The 24,253-nt window shown below is 43.3% G+C and overlaps 1 protein-coding gene across 2 annotated transcripts in view; it reads left to right on the forward strand.

The window, feature by feature from the left end:
• gstcd (glutathione S-transferase, C-terminal domain containing) overlaps positions 1-24,253 on the forward strand; it is a 53,083-nt gene that overhangs the window by 20,495 nt on the left and 8,335 nt on the right. For both annotated transcript variants that reach the window (XM_061830370.1, XM_061830371.1), the window contains exons 5-8: positions 11,873-11,988; positions 12,212-12,256; positions 12,337-12,465; positions 23,277-23,410. In XM_061830370.1, the coding sequence (XP_061686354.1) occupies positions 11,873-11,988; positions 12,212-12,256; positions 12,337-12,465; positions 23,277-23,410 (424 nt within the window). The remainder of the gene's footprint in view (positions 1-11,872; positions 11,989-12,211; positions 12,257-12,336; positions 12,466-23,276; positions 23,411-24,253) is intronic.

A 24,253-nucleotide genomic window follows, 5' to 3' on the forward strand; every position in this document is an offset into this window, starting at 1 on the left:
AAAGTCCGTCTTCCCCAATTTATCTCCTTCCCCTCGATGGATAAGGAATCTGCTGGACCCTTTTCTCGAGCATTTGTTTTTCGAGGTATATTCTGTGGAAGCAGACGTACTAGCTCTGTGTCAGAGCGCAGGGAGTTTGCGAAGATCATAAATTTGAATCTAATTGGTGATCTAATTGTCCATATGACACGTAATGATTGTAGCTAATTAGTAAGCACTTGGTTAATGCCTCGTTTTCGAGGCAAGTGCAGATCATGCGTGCAATGCCAAGGCGATTATGTCAGAGCCATATTGAGGGTGCCTTTGCCATTTGTGGATAAATGCGTGTTGTAGGTCACACGGAAGTGATGAGGGTAGATCTAGTTGTGAAAAATTGGGATTCTTTGGATTGTGGTGTTGCAGCAATGTGACTGCATTCATGGAGCCCTTTGAAACCCGTGTTGGTAACAAAGATGTCTTCACCTAAGTGTTCATTTGGAATGCTTCACTTGCTTGCTTCAAGGACATTTTGTGAATCCATTGTTTCCTATTGGTCTCATCTGCAGCCACACAGTGTTACCGTAATTTCCGGCCTATCAGCCGCGACTTTTTTCGCACGCTTTCAACCCTGCGGTTTATGCGGCGATGCGGCTAATTTGTGTTTTTTTTTTTTTTAACGGCCGCAAGGGGGCACTCGAGCGGAAAAGGTAAGAGTGAGACCGGTGGAATATATGTGCCGAGCAAGTGACTTTTACCGGTCCGGCCCTGTTAGCAGTGCACTAGCATGTTACTGCCGTGTCTCAGTGATTTTTACCCGTATGTTTTTTTTTTGTTTTTTTTTTTACCGGCCCTGTGGCCGCGGCGGCGCTAGCGTTAACATGGCACTTGCGTTAGCACGGCACTAGCATTAAGGCAGCGTGTTAAACTTTCAACCCTGCGGTTTATGCGGTGATTCAGCTAATTTGTGCATTTTTTCTAATGGCCGCGAGGGGGGTGTTTGAACGGAAAAGGTAAGAGTGAGACCGGTGGAATATATGTGCTGAGGAAGTGACTTTTACCTGTCCGGCCCAGTTAGCGCTGGGCTAGTATGTTACTGCCATGTCTCAATGATTTTTACCTGTATGTTTTTTTTTTTTTTTTAACCGGCCCTGTGAGCGCGGCGGCGCTAGCGTTAGCATGACATTTGCGTTAGCGCGGCACTAGCATTAAGGTGGCGTGTTAAACTTTCAACCCTGCGGTTTATGCGGTGATGCAGCTAATTTGTGCATTTTTTTTTCCTGACGGCCGCAAGGGGCCGCTCAAGCGGAAAAGGTAAGAGTGAGACTGGTGGAATCTATGTGCCGAGGAAGTGACTTTTACCGGTCTGGCCCTGTTAGCGCTGCGCTAGCATGTTACTGCCGTGTCTCAGTGATTTTGTATATTTTTTTTTAACCGCCCCTGTGAGCGCGGCGGCGCTACCGTTAGCATGGCATTTGCGTTTGCACGGCAATAGCATTAAGGCGGCGTGTTAAACTATCTGTGTACCGTCTTTCTTGGTAAATATCTCATGATTCAATGTCGACACTTGCAGCTTTTACACAGCTGCCGACGTATGTACCAAATGGTATTTCCTTTACAAATGTACTGGGTGAGGCTTATAACCAGGTGCGCTCTCTAGGCCGGGAATTACGGTACTTGAGAGATTACCGTGAGGCCCAAACAGAATCGCTGGTCATAATTTTATTTTTTTAATCAAATTTCCACATAGATAAAAAAGTCACATTAAATGTAATCAACATTTTCATTTGAGAAAATATTATTGGAAGATGATTATTTGCGGTATGGTATGTCGTGTCCCCGCCCCCAAATAAAAAAGTACTGGAACTCCAAGACCAATTCCTGCAATTTTTTATTGGAGGAAAATATACATTTAACTTTTCAGCAGCTCTTGGCTTTTTTTATGTTTTTTTTTTTTTTAGTCTCATTGCTTTAATTTTCCACAAATTCCAGCCTGACCTTCCTATTATGCTTGCGAGTGAATGGTTTGCTTGTTGTGTAGCGTCTGCACTTCATTTCACGGTCATGGCCTTCAACGTTCCCATGGGGGAGTTGTCGCCGATGTCATTTGTTTTTATCTTCAACAATTGTCGTTTTTCCGCATTCTGGACATTTGCTCCTGAGTGCAACAGTGGTTTGTTATTGTTCCAAGTGCGTTGGCCATGGCCAATGTTTGTGGAACGTCTCAGTTTTTCTCACCTGTAGATATCTTTATTTGTCATGTGGGTGATGCTGTACTTTTAACTAAATTAAATGTAGTCTTCACCAGATGTGGGTAGTAACGCACGACATTTACTCTGTAACATTTTGGATAAATTGTCTTCGTTTGAGTAGTTTGAATGCAACATACTTTTTATTTTTACTTGAGTATTTATGTAAAGAGGTGGCACGGTGGCTCAGCTGGTAAAGCGTTGTACTGAGGACCCGGGTTCAATCCCGACCCCGCCTATATGGAGTTTGCATGTTCTCCCCGTGCCTGTGTGGGTTTTCTCCGGGCACTCCGGTTTCCTCCCATATCCCAAAAACATACAACATTAATTGGACACTCTAAATTGCCCATAGGTGTGATTTTGAGTGCGGCTATTTGTCACTATGTGCCCTGCGATTGGCTGGCAACCAGTTCAGGGTGTACCCCGCCTCCTGCCCGTTCACAGCTGGGATCGGCTCCATTACTCCCCGCAACCCTAATGAGGATAAGCAGCAAAAGAAAATGGATGGATTGATGGATCTTAAAAAGGAATGTTTCATGAGAACCAATTAAGAAACAAAAAAAAAAGACTCTCCATGGGGTTGAGGTCTGGTGAGTTTGCTGATCAATCAGTCAACTGGGAGAGGCTCCAGCACTCCTCGCGACCCTCGTGAGGATAAGTGACAAAGAAAATGGATGGATGGATTTATGTCAAGAAGAATTGATCCTTTTACTCTCTGTCAATTGTCTACATGACGCTTGCTGCTTTTATTGATCCATTACTCTTGTTTTGGACTTCTTCTAAATTTCCGCATAGCGCGCCGTTGCGCCAATCCAGTGTGATCGTTCGTGTCATTTGACTCCAATTCACCAATCGCATCGCAACAAGGGAGAGACATGACTGCAGCTAAACCCGTTATGAGCCGATCAAAGTCACAAATTTTTTTTTCCCTGGGGGGGGGGGGGGACTGCATCTTGAGTGTTTATTTACTATACAGAAACAGCTTTGTCATGCAGCTTAAATTATGACAGTCCTTGAGAAACCTCAGAAAAAATGTTTTGGTAAGGTGCAGATTCCCTCTCCCCCCGTCACCTCCCACTCTCCCCCGTTTAAAGACACACACATCATTAAGTCTGGTCAGCAAACAGCTTCTCAAGACAGTAATTTAAGCAAATAATGTTTCTTTAAGGCCATATGCATGTTTTAAGTTTACTCGAGTACTTTTTTTGACTGAGGCGTTTCTTACTCTTAATCAAATAAATATTTGGCGCACTTTTTTTTTACTTCCATCCATCCATTTTCTTCGCCGCTTATCCTCACAATGGTCGCAGGAGTGCTGGAGCCTATCCCAGCTGTCATCGGGCAGGAGGCAGGGTACACCCTGAACTGGTCGCCAGCCAATCACAGGGCACATCGAGACAAACAGCGGCACTCACAATCACACCGAGGGGCAATTTAGAGTGTCCAATTAAGGGTGCATGATTTTGTGAGTGCTCGGAGTAAACATGCAAACTCCACACCGGCGAAGGCTGGGATTGAACCCGGGTCCTCAGATCTGTGAGGCCAACGCTTTCCAGATGCGCCACCGTAACAATCCGAAAATGAGCATTTCATGGAATAAATAAACACAAATAAACACCTGGGCAACGAAACGTGCTTGCTATCTTTTGTGTATCCAAGTCCAGATGCGAATATCTGAAAGTAAAAGCTGAAATTTTGGTCTCGCATCCATCTTTTGATGTCAACTCCATTATATCACCGTGAATTTCTATTGTTTTAATGTAGATGCGACTTTGCGCGGTACCTATTTATCACCTCCTTTCAGCGGATCTTGCTGAATGAGCAAGATTTTTTTTTTTTTTTTTAATATTTTGAATTATTCATCATCACTGCAGCTCTCTTCGGGAAACCTTCTCAGGCTTTGCTGAGAAACCCACAGAGCATTTTGGCCACTTTACACTTGTAGCCTTTGCAGCATGTTTACCGGTTACCGAGCCGTCGCTCTCAGGTCCACTGACACAACAGTTTCCCCTGCGGTCCTGGTAAAATTGACGTGTTATGACGAGTCTCTGGCGGAGAAGTAAATGCGGGGCTGCTCAGCGTTAACAACAATCCAGTGACGCATTCTGCCTCTACTGACAGGATGGATTGACTCCCAAAGTCCAAAATCAAGAGTGTTGATGTTTTCGAAACAGCACTCCAGGGACGTGCTGTGCCAGACGCGCCCAACTTGGCAGTCAATGTCAGCCAAAAGGAGGAGAATGAATTCAAATAGTGACTGATTTCTTGGCCGTACTTTGTTCGTTTATTTCATGCTGAACGAGGAAGAAATGGTCCATTTGCCGTAAATGTGGGTCTTGCGGGCCTCAGTCTTGACAATTTTGGTTTTAAAACTTTTTTTTTTTTTTTTTTACTGTGGACGTGTGTTGGACAGTCTGTCCTTGTGTTTGTTTGTCGGCTAATTTGACGAGAAAAATAACTCCAGGGGAAATGAGCGAGGGCTTAAGCTCTTGACAAATCATTTTGAGGCATTCTGGTATGTGACACTACATGTTTGCTTGGAGCCGCGACGGCTCGAGAGTTTCATAGTAATAATTATTCTGAACCGCACAGGAAAATATTAGAAATTAAACTATTGAAATTCAGTCGAATACAGTGACTAAAATTATCAGAGTTATCTCTATTTTAATATGTTTCCAAAAATCAGGGAGGAAATGATGAAAGACGCAACTTGGAGAAATCCTCGTTTTCACAAAATGTGTTTTTGTCGTGAGTATTCAGGTTCAATTATGTTCAAGATGAAGTCATTTTTGAATGAAAGCAATTCCCCTTGACTTTTGATTATTGGGCATTTGTGTTATTTTTCTAGTGTGAAACCATCAATTATAAAAATGATTCTTCTTGCTGAATTACACTTTGTCAATTATTATGTGGATACATCCATGTTGTGTTTGCAAATATACACAGTGGCGAACACAAAAACCTGCCAGTGATTATATATAAATACACAAATGTTTGTTGGGTTACTATGGAGTTCCACTCCTACAGCAGCAATGTAACACTGTAGTTTATAACTAACATCTACTTATGTAGTAGAGTCATAATACAGTACACACTGTATATGTGTACTAAACACTTGTACACCATGAATATAAAACAACCCCAAAAAAAAAAAACCATTAAGTAGGGCAACAATGTATTGTTACTGGGCGTGTCAAACTATATTTCGTTCATTCATTTCAGATATCCATTGGTGTGTGGTCAATATAGATTAATTTGACTTTATCCATGATTAATGCAATCATTTTTTTTGTCATTAATCACGAGTTAACACTTAAACTGTGAAAGGCCTAATGATGACACCACTGCACAAACTATGTCATTGCGCTGTGCCCTAATCTCAAAAACCACGTTTGTCGGGACAAATTATAGTTTTTCAATTGGTGTGTGTGTGTGTGTGTGCATGCAGAAGATATATCGGCAAACACAAATACCACCCACCAGACATCGATGGCTTACGAGACGAGTACCATAAATGAAGCAGTTTTTCAGTTTCAGTTTTTTTATCTGAGATAGTATCAGAAGGTAGTTCCATATTTGATTTAATTTGTGTCATGAGTTTCCGGAATAAACCACCTTGAACATTATCCCTCTGCCTCGAAGTCCTGCATTTTGGCCCGCTCCCGCACCTGAGGTTCGTGACAATTTGTTTGGCTGAGAGGTAAATGGATATGACACTGTTTGTACGTTTGCAAGGCCAAAGCGCGCAGACGAGCAAGGTACACGCTACAACCTGCACGAGCCGACCTCTCGCCCGCAGCCCCGTCTGGTCATGTTTTGACAGATTCCACAGCCGATGAAGGATCCATGCTGAGAAGTTTTTTCCTCCTCAGTTTGACTTCATTAGCGTCCCATTTTTGCTGTCATCACGGCTTTTTGCTAGTGCACAAAAAATATCAGTGACAGCTTTCGTGAAAGCGAACTTTCATAAAGGAGTACTATTATTTGTCTATACTATTTAAAAGTAACCAACTAGATTCTTTGTATTTACAGTAAGTGCCCAGGAATAAAATGTTGTGTATTTTTTTTTAAGCTTTGAAAGAATTTACTCGATTTTTTTTAATGCAAATTCTGGTGGTACGACAAGTTAAAGCATTGGCCTCACAGTTCTGAGGACCGGGGGTTCAAATCACGGTCTCACCTGCGTGGAGTTTTGTACGTTCTTCCCGTGCCTGCGTGGGTTTTCTCCAGGGACTCTGGTTTCCTCCTACATCCGAAAGACATCCATGAGTTGGTGAAATTTCCTTTACGTATGATTATGAGTGGCGGCACAGTGACTTAGCTGGAAAGCATTGGCCTCACAATTCTGAGGTCCCGGGTTCAATCCCGGTCCCACCTGTGTAAAGTTCGCATGTTCTCCCTCTGCCTGCGTGGGTTTTCTATGGGCACTCCGGTTTCCTCCCGCATCCCAAAGACATCCATCCATCCATTTTCTTTGCCGCTTATCCCCACGAGGGTCGCGGGGAGTGCTGGAGCCTATCCCAGCTGTCAACGGGCAGGAGGCGGGGTACACCCTAAACTGGTTGCCAGCCAATCGCTGGGCACATGGAGACAGACAACAGTCGCGCTCACAGTCACACCTCGCGGCAATTCAGAGTGTCCAATTAATGTTGCATGTTTTTGGGATGTGGGAGGAAACCGGAGTGCCAGGTGGAAACCCACGCAGGCACAGGGAGAACATGCAAACTCCACACAGTCGGGTCCGGGATTGAACCCGGGACCTCAGAACCGTGAGGCCAACGCTTTCCAGCTAAGTCACCGTGCCGCCACTGGTAAAGCGTTGGCTTCACAGTTCTGAGGTCCCGGGTTCAATCCCAAATCCACCTGTGTAGAGTTTGCATGCTCCCCCAAAACATGCAACATTAATTGGACACTCTAAAATTGACCCTAGGTGTGATTGTGAGTGCGACTCTCTCTATGTGACCTGCGATTGGCCGGCAACCAGTTCAGGGTGTACCCCGCCTCCTGCCCGTTGACAGCTGGGCTCGGCTCCAGCACTCCCGCGGCCCTTGTGAGGATAAGCGCCTCAGAAAATGCATGGATGTTTAATTTACCACTTGCTGTGTGGACCGGGACCCGAGAGATATAACAGTTTGTTTACAAGCTATTAAAAAGTCAATTTTCCTCATTATCCATCTATTGATTCCCGATAGCGCTTGTCATCATTCCGGTCACAGGTGTGCTGGAGCTTATCCTTGTCGACGTTTGGAAGCTCGGCGGCGTACACCCCGGATTGGTCGGATGCCGATTGCAGGGCAAATACAGTGTAACATTAATAAAATGGACACTAATTTCACGAATACCATAGAGAACAGCCCATCAGGACTCAACAATGTGTCAAAAAATACTTCCCATTTGTCACTTCCTTAGCAGATGACAAATTCTGAGAGCTGCAGAATTGGACTCTGTTGTTCACTGGCACTGTGCGCAATACGGGTAGAAAATAGGACGGACGTATTTTCAGGTCACGGGTATAGAATGATATTCGATCCCTCCGTGCCTACGTTGCAGCCATGTTGAATGTGGGGCACTGACATGGTGGTCATGTGACAATATCTATTGTCTTTTGCACATAGAGCAGAGAGAGCAGCATGGTTGAGGAATAAAAGAACACAAGAATTTGGAGTCTGGAACACGCAGTTTTTAATTTTTTTTGTTTTCATCAAGCAGTTTGTCTTTAGGAACAGATTTGTACCTAGGAAGCAAACTAAATCCTCACCGCAAATAAAAGTGACTCTCCTACGACTATGTCGCCATGAACAAGCACACTGGTGTGCTAAGTTTGGATAAAATGTGAAACTTTCAAACATTTTCAAACGTTTTTATGTTTATTTACAAAATCTTTGTACTGTACTGGATGTTTTAGGCCATGGGGGGGGGGGAAGAAACCTACGAAACAATAATTTTGAACTGTGTACTAATATGGGTGCATGCAAAAAGTGCTTTCTTTCATGTAACAAAAAGGGCTGGATCGGACCCCCTACCCCCACCCTCCCTGCCCCTATTAGTCCATTCTCTTGAGGTTCCACTGTATCGACAGTCCCCCATTCACACTCACATCCAGTCTTCATTAACCCTCTATGGACCAAATAAAATTTTGCAAAGAGAAAAATCAGATACGTTCAGAAAATGATACTCTGGACTTAAAATTCTCGATTATATGAAACCTGTTGCAAATGTGCAACCCCTACGCTGAACGTGCATAGTTTTAGAATGTTAAAAATGTTGAGCCACCCTCATAAGCATCCATTCATTCATCCTCCATTCTGCTTATCCTCACAAGGGTCAGGGTAGTGCTGGAGCATTTCCCTGCTATCTTCGGGCAGGAGGGGAGGTACACCCTGAACGGTAGCCAGCCAATCACAGGGCACACAGAGACAGAAAACTGTCACTCTCACAATCACACCTATGGGCAATTTAGAGTCTACAACTAATGTATATTTTGGGGATGGGGGAGGAAACCGGACTGCCCGGAGAAAACTCACGCAGGCACGGGGAGAACATGCAGACCCTACACAGGCAGGGCATGGATCTGAACCCCGGTCCTCAGAACTGTGAAGCCAATGCTCTAAACGGTTGCACTGTGCCGCCCTCTCAAACATCCATCCATCCATCCATCTTCTGAGCTGCTTATCCTCACAATGGTAGCAGGAGTGGTGTGGCCTATCCCAGCTGTCAACGGGCAGGAAGCAGGGTACTCCCTGAACTTGTTGCCAGCCAATTGCGGGGCACCCCTCTCAAACAATCACCAGTAATTTTCCATGACATGTCCCCTTTAATGCGTACAGTGTACGCAATCTTCACCACATCTTCAAGTAGTACACAAAATAATTTCTCCCAGAATGAACACCTGCCTAAACCTGTGCCCAAAAAGAATTCTGCAAATGCCACTCGAGCGTAGCTTAATCTGCGATCTTTCCGCAACCCTCCTTGCGCGAACGCCCGTATTTCCCACGGGAGAGCGACTGGCGCTCTCGGAACCCCCCGCGGCGCTCACGCCGAAGAGCCTCCTCGCGCCGTGTTTACATTCTAATCTGACGACGGGGCCCGCCGATAAATCCCCAGCAGGTCCTGCAGAATCGAAGGCTAATGGAGCCACTCGGGGTTTAGCGCCAGCAGCCGTCGCCCGGGCTAATGGGCCCTCCTCCCTCCTCCAAACTCAACCACGTACAATTGACACAATGCGTCGGGGGAAGCTTCTCGGAAATGGAGCACTCCTTTTTCATCGATGTTGTGTTCTCTTCGTCGCGAAGTAGCCTGCGGAATTTCAGAGAAAAGGCTTTCATAATAAAACACCTGGGTCACATCACACTGCGGTTGAGGAGTGATGACGTCATTAAACGGAAAGAAAGATTTGAAATCCTTGCAGCTGCTATCAAGAAAATGACTGTAATGCTGCTGATGCTGAATACACTAAATACCCTTGCATCAGACTGCATAAAATATCATATTGCAATACTGCTGCTACTCAATGTGTATTTCTGTTCCTCTTCTTTTGTGAGTTGTTTTATGGCCGTTTGCTTCCCTCTCGTTTCTCTCACGTTGCCGGCAAAAGCAGTCAGTCCACAGAGGTTCAGAGAGCCTCCCCCGCGTGTTTTGATTTGGACGCATTTCTTTAAACGAGAGAGTCGTATCTGTTGTAATGAAGATGCGAAATTTGTTGCTGTCGTATAAAAAAAAAAAGAATGTATCGGTTTTCCTCTTTTTATCCGAGACAAGCGTTGCATTTTTGAAAGGTTCCGCGTACAAACGCTCCCTCAGTTTTGCGGACATCCATTTTTCAGTGCGTAACCCAATTTTGCAAGACTGAACTCACCCTACCTTCTATCATTCAAACGATCATAATGATAATCCATCCTATTTAACCATTGCTGAGCTTGTTTGTTTTTTTTTTTTTAACAAATTTAGTGAAAGGCAGATTATGAGATGTCCAGAACATTTTTCTGAGTGATTATTTTGTTATTTTGGAGTCTGTTGACAATCATTAAAATTTAAACAGCTTTGAATACGGTGGTGGCGGCACGGTGGGGCAGCCGGGAAGTGTTGGCCTCACAGTTCTGAGGACTCGGGTTCAATCCCAGCCCCTCCCTGTGTGGAGTTTGCATGTTCTCCCCGTGCCTGCACGGGTTTCCTCCCACATCCCAAAAACAAGCAACATTAATTGGACACACTAAATTGACCCAAGGTGTGATTGTGAGTGGGGCTGTTGTCTGTCTCCATGTGCCCTGCAATTAGCTGGCAACCAGTTCAGGGTGTACCCTACTTCCTGCCCGTTGACAGCTGGGATAGGCTACAGTACTCCCGCGGCCATTGTGAGGATAAGTGGCTAAGGAAATGAATGGATGGATGGAGGGATGGATACGAAGGCAAATCCTTCTGTGTGGTCACCAACAATAGCGATTCGGAGATCAGCTGCGATACATACTTTGGATACCCCAAAGTTTTTGTCTTCATTTTTTTGTTTTTAAACACATATGGAATATGGTAATGAAATCTAGAATTTTAAATAGAAATTATGGAAAGGTGCAGCAAAGCAGAAACAAAGGAAGCAAATTGTTCAAGATTACTGTAATTCCCGGCCTACAGAGCGCACCTGGTTATAAGGCTCACCCAGTACATTTGTAAAGGAAATACCATTTGGTTCATACGCACCTGTGTAAAAGCCGCAAGTGCCCACGTTGAAATATTTACAAAGAAAGACGGTAGACAGAGAGTTTAACGCTCGCGGCGCGCTAACGCTAGCATCGCTGCGTTCACAGGGCCGGTTATATAAAACATACTGGTAAAAATTAGAAAATACCGTTTGGTACATATGTACGCCGCAGCTGTGTAAAAGCCGCAAGTGCCCACATTGAAACACGAGATATTTACAAAGACGGTACACAGAGAGTTCAACACTACCGCCGCCGTGCTAACGCTAGCGCCGCGCTCACAGTGCCGGTTAAAAAAAAAAACATATCGGTAAAAATCTCTTGAGACACGGCAGTAACACGCGAACGCAGGACTAACAGGGCCGGACGGGTAAAAATCACTTCCACGGCACATATATTCCACCGGTCTCAATCTTACCTTTTCCGGTCAAGTGCCCCCTTGCGGCCGTTAGAAAAAAATGCACAAATTAGCTGCATCACCGCGTAAACCGCATTCTTGAAAGCGTGTGAAAAAAGTCGCGGCTGATTGGCCGGAAATTACGGTAATAGCTGTTTAGCTCACCAGAATATAATTGAACAATGTCCACACTCAACATAATTTTGGAGTGGCTACATATCATCATTTTCTAGGGCCTTAATTGTCTTCACATAGCGTAAGATATTTTTTTGTTTTTTTAACATTGCAACATCTGTTAAGACTGCAGTATGAATTCATATGTTTACACGCCTTGGTGCTGCTGTTTTGCTTAGCAACGGTGTTCAAATGGACACATCTGGACAGTCGTGTCTAAGAATGGAAACGATTAATACAGACCACTTTTTTCCTCATGGAAAATAGAGGACATCTTTTGGAGGGAATTATATTGTACACTATACAAATTCCAAGCACAGTTATTTTTCCTTTTTTTTTTTTTTTTATCTGGCGTCATATTCTTGGACTTTTGTGCTCTCTCCCAGGGAAAATGTCAAGCGTCCGCACAGTGAGGAAGAGGCAGCAGCTGAATAACCTGGTTGCCATGGTGACGCAGCTAGCCAAACCAGGGTACACCATTGTGGATTTTTGCAGCGGAACGGTGATTTAAAAAAAAAAAAAATCTATTTCATTTTGTCAATCCAGCAGGGGTATTTGTTAACAGCGAAATAGCTTTTTTCTATTCTGTGTGATTATTTCCTGTTACCGGCTGTCGGTCTGCTGATAGGGAGCGTTTGCTCAGAGCGAGTCATGGTATTGCTTGAAGGCCAGTACTACAATTTAAAGGCATTACTATCCATAACTCATCTGCTTTTTACCGCCAGGGCCATGTGGGCATCGTTCTGTCTCACGCCCTCCCGCAGTGTCAGGTAACGTTACGCGTGCTTTGCGGATAAGTAACGGTGAGTCGCAGTCAAATGTTTGACCAAAGAATCAATATTTTTTCCAGGTAATCCTCATAGAAAACAAGGAAGAATCTCTGATCAGGGCGCACAGTCGCAGCACTGAGCTGGGTCTAGAAAACATTGGTTTCATTCAGACCAACTTGGATTACTTCACCGGACCTTTTCAAATTGGGGTGAGTTTACCCTTATTTTGCACGCGAGATAAATGATGAGTGAGTGCGTGCAGTTGCTAGCCATCGAGAAATTAGAAATTTTACTTTCAATTTTTGTCTGAATTTTGCTCACAGATATCGCCAGAAGGCACCACAGCCATCCATTTTTTCAAAAATTTCCCCCTAGTGCTCGCATTTGTATTTTCAGGAATTTTCACGAAAGTCCACTTTCATCTCTACCTTTTGTTAACGTGACAGAATAGGTCATTTTTTAAAACTTCCCAATGAATAATACATGAAGCTTAATGACACACTGCAGCCATATGCAAAAGGTTACAGTAAAACAATACAATTTGCAGCTGATTCCCAAAAAAAAAAAAAAAAAAAGAATTGTTTGTCCTTGGCCGAGGTCCCTGCTTGAGTGAGTGTTATTATAATTATGCAAAGCATCCAGGTGTCAATGGAGGAGACGCATTGCCGCAGATCACTTCGCCAAAGGTGCCCCCCCGCCCTCCCCCCTCACCGTTAGGCGTAGAAAATACAAGCCAGTGATCGTTCCTGTCTGAGCGTACTCACAGAGGGCTTTTCATTTCCTGAAGTGGCGCTTTAAGGGCGAGCCTTTTAGCGCGCGCCACTTCTGTCAAGCACGGTGCGCCGCTGTTATTAAAGAGATGAGAGGCGGCTTGGCCCGGCAAATGAAGACTGAAGGAGTGTCAGGTGTAAAGTATCGCGCAGTACTTTTTTTTTTTTTTTGAAAGATGTGTCCTTTTGGAAGTACAAAATAATCCCTTCCATTCCGAGGGTAAAATTGTTGCCACAACGTTACAGTGTTAAGATGTAAAAACAATGCAATATTAATTTTAGTCACACACAGTTCTTTTTTGTTTTAATTAATTAATTTGCATTCTTAGTTATCATACAGGTGTTAACCTGAAAACATGAATGGGAAAAAATACTGGTAATACAGTTATTACCAAAAAAAAATGACTGGTAAAAGAAGAAAAAAAGATTCAATTAGTCTATTTCTCTCGTTTTTCTGTGGTTGACCAAAAATTGTTCATAGGTCAAAGGACAGTATGTTTCACGATTCAGTCTCTTAGTTCTTCTAGAGTCCTCAATATGTTTTGGTAGTTTTTGTCCATTTTGCCAGACAGTTTTGTGAAAAAGATGACTTTAGATCAAATATTATAACTTTATCTCCGTCCGTCCTATTTCCAATTTCATATACGCCACCTCCAAAATAGTTTTATTACTGCAGCAACAATAAACGCTCACAATAACAAAACCGTCTATTGAGAAATTATCTGTTCAATAATTCAACTGTAGTTATTTTAATTTATATTATAAATTTCATACTGCGTACGAGCACTGATTTCTTTGAGTCCGAAAATTCATGTACTGTAAAGTCATAAACTCACATAAACACTCGTAAAGGCATTCGAATCTGAGTTTATTTTCCTTTGCTTATTATTCCGAGTGTCAATTGTCTGGAACAAGAGTTGCGAAAAAGGTCACAAGAATCGTCACAACCAAACTAGTTCCTCAGAGGTTGACATGAAATACGCATCCAAGGTTTTGTATTAAGACAGGAAATTATAAAAATGGCGCCACGGTGGATTAGCTGGAAAAGGTTGGCTACACAGTTCTGAGATCCCGGGTTCAATCCCGGCCCCGCCTATGTGGATTTTGCATGTTCTCCCCCCGTGCCTGCGTGGGTTTTCTCCGGGCACTCCGGTTTCCTCCCACATCCCAAAAACATGCAACATTAATTGGACACTCTGAATTGCCCCTAGGTGTGATTGTGAGTGCAGCTGTTTATCTCAATGTGCCCTGCGATTGGCTGGCAACCAGTTCAGGGTGTACCCCGCCTCCTGCCCGTTGACAGCTGGGATAGGCTCCGGCCCTTTGTGAGGATGAGCGGCAAAGAAAATGGATGGATGGATGGATGAATCCATACTGTGGTCTCAACTCCCAATATGGTCCCAGTTTGACCTGAAACTGAACCGAGGTGTCTCGGATCTCAACTTATTCCATTTGTCTGCAGCATAATAGCTAAATGCTACTTCGCCATGTTTCCTTTGGACTCTGCACTCCACTATTAGACCCGAGTCTGTCGATCTCAGAGCTCGACTGGGTTTGTATTCCGTAAGCATTTCTTTCATGTATTCAGGACTTAAACCATTTAGTGATTCATAGACCAGTCGCAGAATTTTAAAATCTATGCTAAAGCTGACTGGAAGACAGTGCAAGGATTTTAGGATTGGAGTTCTATGCTCTGACCGCTTTGTTCTGGTCAGCACCCGAGCTGCAGCATTCTGAATGAGTTGCAGCTGTTAAATGCGCTTTTTGGAGAGTCCGGTCAGAGGACCGTAGGCTCGAGCTCACCTTTAACCCAGACGACAAACTCTATAGAAAATGGATGGACTGTTGTAGTTTCACTAAGGCAAACTGTTTTGAAACTGCCGTCGGGGTAAAAATCGCTCCCAGCCATATCAGCTTTTTTTTACAAGCAAGCTGGCCATCATTTGTCTCGCATCTGCATTTATCACAGCGACACCGCTGCCAACACTGCAGACGTGCAAGCGTGCGATGGTTCGGTAGAAAGACGCGGGGCCAAGCGCATAAATCAAAAAATCTGGGGCTTTGGATTTCTCGAGTTTGTATACCCTTCGTGTGTGTGCCTCTTTAGTCAGGTTGGGATTGGAACGTAAAGCCAAGTTTCAGTCCGATTTTTATTCTTGGTCTGTTTGTGATTGTGACGCCGACGTCGCCACATTTCCTCTCTTCCACTTCAAGGCTTTTATATGCAAACGGTTCATTATGGAGTGTTCGTATGCCTCTGTGGGAAAGGAGGGCTACAATTTTAAATACACAAATATCTGGCATAATATCTATGATAATGCAGACATTGATCGAATACAGCCACTGCGCTGAGTTTGTCTCCGCATAACTTGGCAAGAATACCGGCTGAAGGTCAATTGTCAATCGCCAATCCTATTGCGCGTACGTTTGAATGGAATCTCGTCCAAGGCAAAAGCTAAGAACAGATTACCATTTCATAACAGCATTATAAGCATTATCTTCTAACAATGACATAGTCACATGTTGACTTATTCACAGATATCTATGTTTTTATGTTATCTATTTATTTATTTGTTTTCTTAGACAAAAGGAGTACATCGATTGCTTATGGGGTCAAGGAACTATGTTGATGTGAATTGAGCTTCAGATGGATAAGATTTGTGCATTGCGCCTGTGGTCGTTATAAACGGGGGTGCCAATGGACCTTTCCGACTGGCGATCTTAAGCTCTCCCCCCCCCCCCCCCCCGCCCCAGCTACATTTGCCATGTCCCACAAGCTTACAAAATGGCGATTGAACAGAACAGGTTTGAAGTAGATTCTCTATTGCGTATTCCAGATAATATTGCGGGATGTTTTTTTGCAAAATGCGGCAGACTTGTCCAAAAGAGTTCTACAGAGAGGTCTCAACTATTTCACGCAAGGATATGTAAACGCAATTAAGATTTCGGACGGAGCGGGCCGCAACATCAGAGTTACAGCAAAATGTTGGCGATTGATGCAAAAAAGTTTGACACCTCACAAACTTCATATTGAAATCCAACTGGATGAAATAGTGGAATCGTACTACACATGTAAAGCAGGGTGAGTACTTTTTACTTGGAAAGATCACGAGTAATATCATTGTAGTCTTTAGAAGTGAGTTAAGTTTGATTTATACAAGTGCATTTAAACAATTGTGATTAACTCAGTCAGTACCGTAGTCGCCAGATGAAAAAGTTTGACTTAGCTCGTAATGGAACCCAGTGCTCTGTCTTAAAAGTCTGATGTGATACAAATGAGCAAATAGACATTTCTCTTGTATGACATGGTGCATTTACGTATCCCTAACCCAACCTCTTTGGCATAAAACAGTACACACTTCATTCAGGAAATTTTGGAAAATGGATCAACCCTTGTAACCTAGCAGGATATGTTTCATCAGAATTGCACATTCCCAAGCGCATCTGAGGACCATTTTCTCCGTAACATTAACTTTTCCAAGCGCACTCTACTGGCAACCAGTATTGCTTTGTGGGACAACACGGCGAGAGGTACGTGTCAAGCCAGGGGTTAAGACAATGCGGCTATCTGATTGGCTATTAACGTACAAGTGATTGACAGGTCGGAAAGGTCCATTACTTGCAAACTTTTTTGTTGCAAAATTTTGGGTCTGCGCCACGTGCCGCAATCTGCTACGCTAATTGACAAATGCACCCTGTCGACTTGGTGCCTCCACAAGCAGCAATGCAATCCACGCCGTCTTTTTACTGTTATTCAGTTGGTAAAACGGGTCGTCCATTGACCAAAGGGTCGGTAGTTCAAATCGCAGCTCCAACTGTCCAATGTTGCACTGTTCTTGAGTGAGATACTGAGCGCTAAATTGCCTCAAATTCAGCATTTTCAATGAAAAATGAAAAACTGAAAAAAATTGCCATTCCTGATCCTTGGCGTATTTTACCAAAGTATCTTCCATTACATTACATTTTTCAGTGCTACTGGTGTCACTTTAATGTGACATTGGAGTGTAATTCCTTTCAATGTGACTTTCACACAACTTATGATGTATAGTGTACTACTCACCATATTTTTTTAACACCCTTAGTTAAGGTGTGAAAAATAGAACCCAAAGAAGCAAAATATAGGTGGCGTTATTCATTTGATGCACACTGAACTGAGGCATCTCGATCGAGATTGGAAAACTTCCGGATCGTTGAACTTTTTTGGGATCGTTTAAAAATGTATTTAAGTTGCTAAATTCCCTCACTGATACAGATGGGCGTTTTATATTCCCACGCAATCCTCATGACGTCCCATCTTGTTCGACCATCTGCTGTTTGTAGTCATTGTTCAGGACGGAGTCCTTCCAAGTGTCATCTCCAAGCCAAGAGCGTTCACCATGGCCCTGCTCGAATTTGAAATGCTTTGGCTTTTATTCTACACTTGTTGGACTTAGTGGGCAGTAAAGTGCACAGATTTTGTCTCTCCAAGCACGTAGGTGTTTTTTTAAGTGCCTTGCAAGAATATCTGTGCCTCTACACATTTACAGCCGTAGCCTTCGATGCTGAGCTTTTTAATCCGTGGATTTACTGACTATCTCGTTACAGTTTATGCATCTGTATAACTTAAAGTTTATACATTCAGATTGTATTTAACAATAATAAACCTTGCCGGACTATTAAATAAACGTAATGTTGTGTAAAAGTATTGCTTTTCCAAAATGACTCGAGCATAGTATCTGTCCTTTTTTGGGCATGATTGTAACATCGATTTTAGTGTTTGAAAATGTGAATTAGATACTCACATGTGGAGTTTTGTAATTGTTGATACCGTACCGTAAAAGACAGTGCGGCGGTGGGGGTGTGCAGTAACAAGCTCGGTCACTCAAATAACTCAAAACTTATAAAATTGGAATTAAAAAGGCTTATTGATGAGCAACAAAATCCCCTTGGACCATGATGTTCGCACATGATATTGTGATATGCAGTGAAAGCTGGGAGAAGGTGGAAGAACAATTAGAAAGATGGAGGCACGTACTGGAAAGGAGAGGAATGAAGATTAGCCGAAGTAAAACGGAATATATGCGCGTGAATGGGAGGGACGGAGGAGGAGCAGTGAAGCTCCAGGGAGAAGACATAGCGAGGGTGGATGACTTCAAATACTTCAATACGTCAACAATGCAGAACAATGGTGAGTGTGGTAAGGAAGTGAAGAAATGGGTCGGAACAGTTGGCGGACGGTGTCTGGTGTTCTATGCGACAGAAGAGAATCCGCTCGGATGATGGGCAAAGTTTTTAAAACAGTAGTGAGGCCGGCCATGATGTATTGATTAGGGACGGTGGCACTGAAGAGACGACAGGAAGCAGAACTGGAGGTGGCAGAAATGAAGATGCTGAGGTTCTCGCTTGGAGTGAACAGGTTGGATAAGATTAGAAATGAGCTCATTAGAGGGACAGCCAAAGTTGGATGTTTTGGAGACAAGGTGAGAGAGAGCAGACTTCGATGGTTTGGACATGTCGAGAGGCTAGAGAATGAGTATATTTGTAGAAAGGTGCTGAGGATTGGAGCTGCCAGGCAAAAGAGTGAGAGGAAGACCAAAGAAAAGGTTGATGGATGTTGTGAGGGAGGACATGAAGACTAGAGGAAGATGCACGAGATAAGCTTAGATGGAAAAAGATGACGACCCAATGTGGCGACCCCTAACAGGAGAAGCCGAAAGCAAAAGAAGAAGAAGATGGATGAAAAACAAAGCTTTTGGGAGCATTTCCTTTTGTAGAGATGATCCAAAACTGCAGCTGTTCAGGAAAGTCACATAAGCTCTGATGCATAGAAAGAAAAGAGCACCGCACCTACTGTGAAATATGGAAGAGGATGAGTGATGTTATAGGGTTGTTTTGCTGCATCTGGTACACAGTGTCTTGGATTTGTGCAGGCTTCAAATTAATCTGAAGACTTTAAAAGCATTTTTGAGAGCATTATGTGCTGCAGAGTGTTGTTCTGCAGCTGCTTTACAGCATCCGGCAACACAGTATTTTGAATCTCTACAATGGAATCTATTTAGGCAGTTTGGAATGAAATGAACTGTCCCGGCGTCAGAAAAATTGGTGTCATTCAGAATTCCAGCAATCATTAAATTGCGCTAATTGGCTCAAAAGATTCTGCTGCAAAAATAGAATTTTAGGTGTACCGTAATTTTATCCAGGCCTGTAAAAAAAAAAAAAAAAAAAAAAAAACACTGCGTGACTTGTCTTAAAGGTGCCATATTTTACCAAACCGGTTTTCTGGCACGAGGCCTGTAATCAGGAATTTCTTGAGCTTGTCTACTTCACTAGGGAAGCTCTCTGCCTACCTCTCTGCTACGAATACAGAGCTGTCAACATAACAAACGTCGGTCTTCTACACAGAGGTAACCAGCCAGAGGAAAGGGGGTGGTCTTAGCCAAACATGGAAAAAGCAGATACAAAACTGGATCAAACATAAATAGCTGTCCGTGGAGCCTTGTCTGGATACTGTCATGGGCCAGCGGCACAGGGGCGGACCCAAATGCAGGACTCCCAGGCAATGGCATAGTGTTCATAGTGGCTTTATTCCAAAACCAGGTAGATACCAAAAGGTGGTCCGAAACAGGGCAGAGGCACAAAAACGCGAGGCTTGAAGGAAGGTCCAAAAACATGAGGAAGAGGTGGAAGGGCGTCAGGCACCACCGAGACATGAGGAAGAAGCGACTGTGGATTGGTCGCGGCCGAGACATGAGTGAGAGGCAGGCCATGGATTAGTCGCCATCGAGACAGGAGCGAGAAGCGGCAGAGGATCAGTCGCCGGAACAAAAACAAGGGGCCTCGGCCAGTCGATTAATCTCTGCTGAGTCTGGTTCATGGAAACTGCAAATTCATAGTTCATTGTAGAATACATCCGCTCCCATCGATCCTTGATATGGCGGTGGAAGGCAGCAAATTCTTCGACCCGCTGCACTTGAAGGGCAGCGAATTCTTCATCCCTTTTGGCTTGTAGTTTGGCAAGTCCGTTGGGTTCATGTCTAGCCAGTTCGTTCTGTTGCATTCACTGCATGTTGGATTCCCCAGTATTGTGTGTAAGTCTAGTGTAGAGGGATCCTTGTCACAGCGAGTCTGTGCCCTTTTAGTTTGTCCACGTCTTGTCGCGTCTCTTAGTTTGTGCCATATGTCATCGGATCTTGTTTCACGTTGTTTGGATCTTGCCTTTAGTCTAGCGTTTTTGTGCCTCTGCCTTGTCGGACTGCTGCACCGTGTATGACCCTGACTTGGAATAAAACCACACTCAGTACCATGCCCTCATCTCAGAGTCCTGCATTTGGGTCCGCCCCCGTGCTGCTGATTTATGACAGATACTCGTATGACAAAACAGCCGTAGCCTTAGATGCTGAGCTTTTTAATACATGGATTTACTGACTGTCTCGTTACAGTTTATGCATCTGTTTTACTTAAAGTTTATACATTCTGATTGTATTCAATACTCCTTTCAAGGGGTGAAGGTTTTTTTTTTTCAATGAAATTGACAGTTCGATACCAAATCCACGTTAGAGCCATTCTATAGAGGTTTAACTCACCAAAATATGGGACCCTTAGTATGACTTGTAAGCTTTAAAAAAAGTTATTTCACCCAACAATGGGGTCAGATTTTCTGTCTGTTTATTTTATTATTGTATACCATCAAATTGCTTCATAAGAATGATGTTGTTTTGGTTGTTTGTTTTTATCATCCAGTAGACGTGGGAGATAAAAAAAATTAACCACAATTGTGCTACTTCTGACATTAATAAATGACAGTGACGCTCAGATGCTTATGTTATTTATTTTTATTTCCTCTCTTGTTATGTGATGAATCTTCACTGTTGGGCAAAAATCAGCCAATCATTTTTTGAATGAAAGATAATGGTTCTGCGTCGAACATTTTAGTAGCCACGCACTAAAAGCAAATGAGAAAGTCAGATTCATTATAACATCCTACTGTTATTTTGTTACATTTATTTTGTACCGAGACCATCAATCATATGAGTTTTTTTTTTTCCTCCGAGAAAACTTTGCTTTCAAAGTATAATTGAAGCCATAGCAGTTACATTAATAATACTTTGTGTCGGTTTTGTTGAAAGGCTCATACATATGGCACGTCAAACATTTCGCTCCATTTCCAAAATGTTTTTTTTTCACACCCTTGATTGTTACCAGGCGGCACCGATGTCATCTAAATTCGTGATTATGGGTTTGCAGGATGAAAGCCGGCACATTTCCGGAAAAATCCCGGAAATGAAAGACCGGATTATTCCCTTTTTTTTTTTGTTCTGCCTTTTTTGTGGCAGGGATTTTCCTCCATATAAAATTTTGGGAAGTGACAAACAATACGCCAGACCTCGAAGAAGGAACTGGACCACGTGAAGTGCTTGACAACTGTTTATGAAATGTAAAACACGAGGCTTGTGGTGAAGTAGTAAAGAAGCCATATTTAACTGCACAAATCAGCATTTTTATTGTACAATTTTATATGGAAGACGCTTTCCTGTATTTTTATTTTGTATTTTGGTAAAATGTGATTCTAAAAAAACCTAATGTTAAATAATAATAGAATACATGTAAATACATCACAGAAAAAGTGCTTGTTTGAAGCTAATCATACGCACACGTGCAATTTGGGCCAGGAAAAAGCCTGGTTATCCCAATCTTTGTGTGAAAGGGGCTTGACTGAAACTTGACATTGTGGGGCTGTGGGCATTTTCATCATAATTGCACTTTTATTCTCTTACCGGCTCTAAAATTGGCGCTCCTTGACGTTGCTGTCAAAGCAACTTCCAGTCATTTTCAGACTCCCGGACGCCGGGTGACTCTTTTTGTGGCTGCTTGAGTGGGATGGCGCTAATTTAAGTGCAGGGCTACGCAAGCGATTGGTAATCACAGGTTTTCTTTGAGTGAATACACAAAAGGACTACCTGGAATGCAAGCAAGCTTTTTGTCAAATAACACCTTACGATCCAAAGCCAAGTATCAGCCTTTTGCGTTTGACAAAAATATTTACATAGTTTTCAAGGGGTGGGGGGGGGTGTCTTGCTTCTTAAAAAAAAAAGAAACTACAACAATTAGACATTAGTTTTATATTGGACTAGCAGTGTTTTCTATTCAATACTTTTTTTGGGGGGGGGTGAATCCATACTGGCGGAACAGTGGATCAGCTGGAAAGCATTGGCCTCACAGTTCCGAGGTCTCGGGTTCGATCCCGGACCCGCCTGTGTGGAGTTTGCATGTTCTCCCCCGTCCCTGCGTGGGTTTCCTCTGGGCACTCCGTTATCAGGTGAAAAATAATTGTGTAGAATTTTGAGTGGAAAAAATATTCTAACCCATTTTGGAAAAATAGTGTACGATACATACCTTTTTTTTGGACATTTTTATTTGGTGGTGTGCCACGATATTTTGCTAATATAAAATGTGTACCGTAATCACCGGCCTACAGAGCGCATCTGGTTATAAGCCTCACCCAGTACATTTGTAAAGGAACTACCAATTGGTACATACATAAGCCGCAGTTGCGTAAAAGTTGCAAGTGCCCACATTTAAACCCACATTGAAACACAAGATATTTACAAAGAAAGACAGTACATAGAGAGTTTAACGCTAGTGCCGCAGCACTAACGCTAGCACCGCCGTGCTAACGCTAACACAAGCGGCGTACTAACAGGGCCGGTTTAAAAAAAAAACATACCGGTAAAAATCACTGAGACACGGCAGTAACGCGCTAGCGCAGCGCTAAGAGGGCCAGACCAGTAAAAGTCACTTCCTCGGCACTTATATTCCACTGGTCTCACTCTTACCTTTCCCGCTCGAGTGCCCCCTTGCGGCCGTTAGAAAAAAATGCACAAATTAACCGCATCACCGCATACACGGCAGGTTTGAAAGCGTGTGAAAAAAGTCGTGGGTTATAGGCTGGAAGTTGCGGTAACTTGCTTAATGAAGGTAGGAAAAGATTGCAATAGAAAAAGGGATGGATGAAGCTGCCGCATCCCCCAAATATTAGTTCGCCACCTTCCAGGCCTGCGACACGGCGACAACTTCACCAAACAATCAGTGGATGTGCTGCTTATCACCAGCGGATCTGTGTCCATTTTCAATATAGTTTCCCAGCTCATATTATGATTCAGCGCCATGCCCTTGTTACCGGCACGATGGAGCTCTCCGAGCACCCGTGCCTCATTGCCCGATGAGGCTTTCAAGGACGCGGTTAAATTGCAGTTTTTTTTGCTTTTGCCCAGGTCGCGCTCCACGCGTGCGGCGTGGCGACAGACATGGTGATGGAGCACTGCATTCAAGCAAGCGCGGCCTTCGTCGTCAGCCCCTGTTGCTATGGCTTCATCCAGAACGCCATCAAATTCACCTTCCCGAGGAGGTTTGTGTCTACCGCCTCCTTCCCCGAGGCGTCCTATGTGTATTTCTTTTCAACGTGCGAAGTGTTTGTTTTGCCGTTAGACACGACTAATGACCTGTTTTACAAGCAATTCATTTTGTGAGTTATATTTTCGACTTAAAAATGACCTCGGTTCACGCACTATTTGGGATAGTCGAAGAACCCTCAGTTGTGCTTTTTCTCACTGTTGGAAACATTTGCTCCATACGTCTTTTTTTCTGATCTGAACTCGCCCTTAGGACGGCTCTGAAGTAGTACTACAGTGCTAGAAAGCCGAAACGTGTTACTGTTAAAAATAAGAAAAACAATGTAATTTCTCGTGTATAATACGCACCCGTGTATAATATGCACCCCATTCCACTATGCATGGATTTTCTTTTTCCATTTTTTTTTTACAGTGAAAGAAAAATTCCCATCCCCATCAAATAATGATGATTCACTGTATTGGGTAGCAAGACACTTCGTTGTTTTCCACCAATCACACAAGACTAAAACAGCAACAGCGGTTGTAATTCATGCCCGATGAGTAAAGACAATTAGGATACAGTAGCAAATACTACATATCGCAATTGTTTGATCCACATTCCGTTCTAGGTCAAGGTCGGCAGAGTACAGATTCACTTTGGTTTTGGTTCTTAACCCATTTTTGGGACATCATGATTTTCACGCATTATATCCTCGATTTTTTTCCCTTGAAAAATATATCCTTTAATGAGCAAGGTCCTATTTTTGGGACGATCTACGAAGAAAACCCAAGTACCCTCTCACGGGCAGCGTCCCATTTTTGGGACGAGATTATAAATTAGTTAAGTTATCATATAAATT

This window comes from Syngnathoides biaculeatus, chromosome 9, assembly GCF_019802595.1.
Source record: "Syngnathoides biaculeatus isolate LvHL_M chromosome 9, ASM1980259v1, whole genome shotgun sequence".
In the NCBI taxonomy this organism is placed as follows: Eukaryota; Metazoa; Chordata; class Actinopteri; order Syngnathiformes; family Syngnathidae; genus Syngnathoides; species Syngnathoides biaculeatus.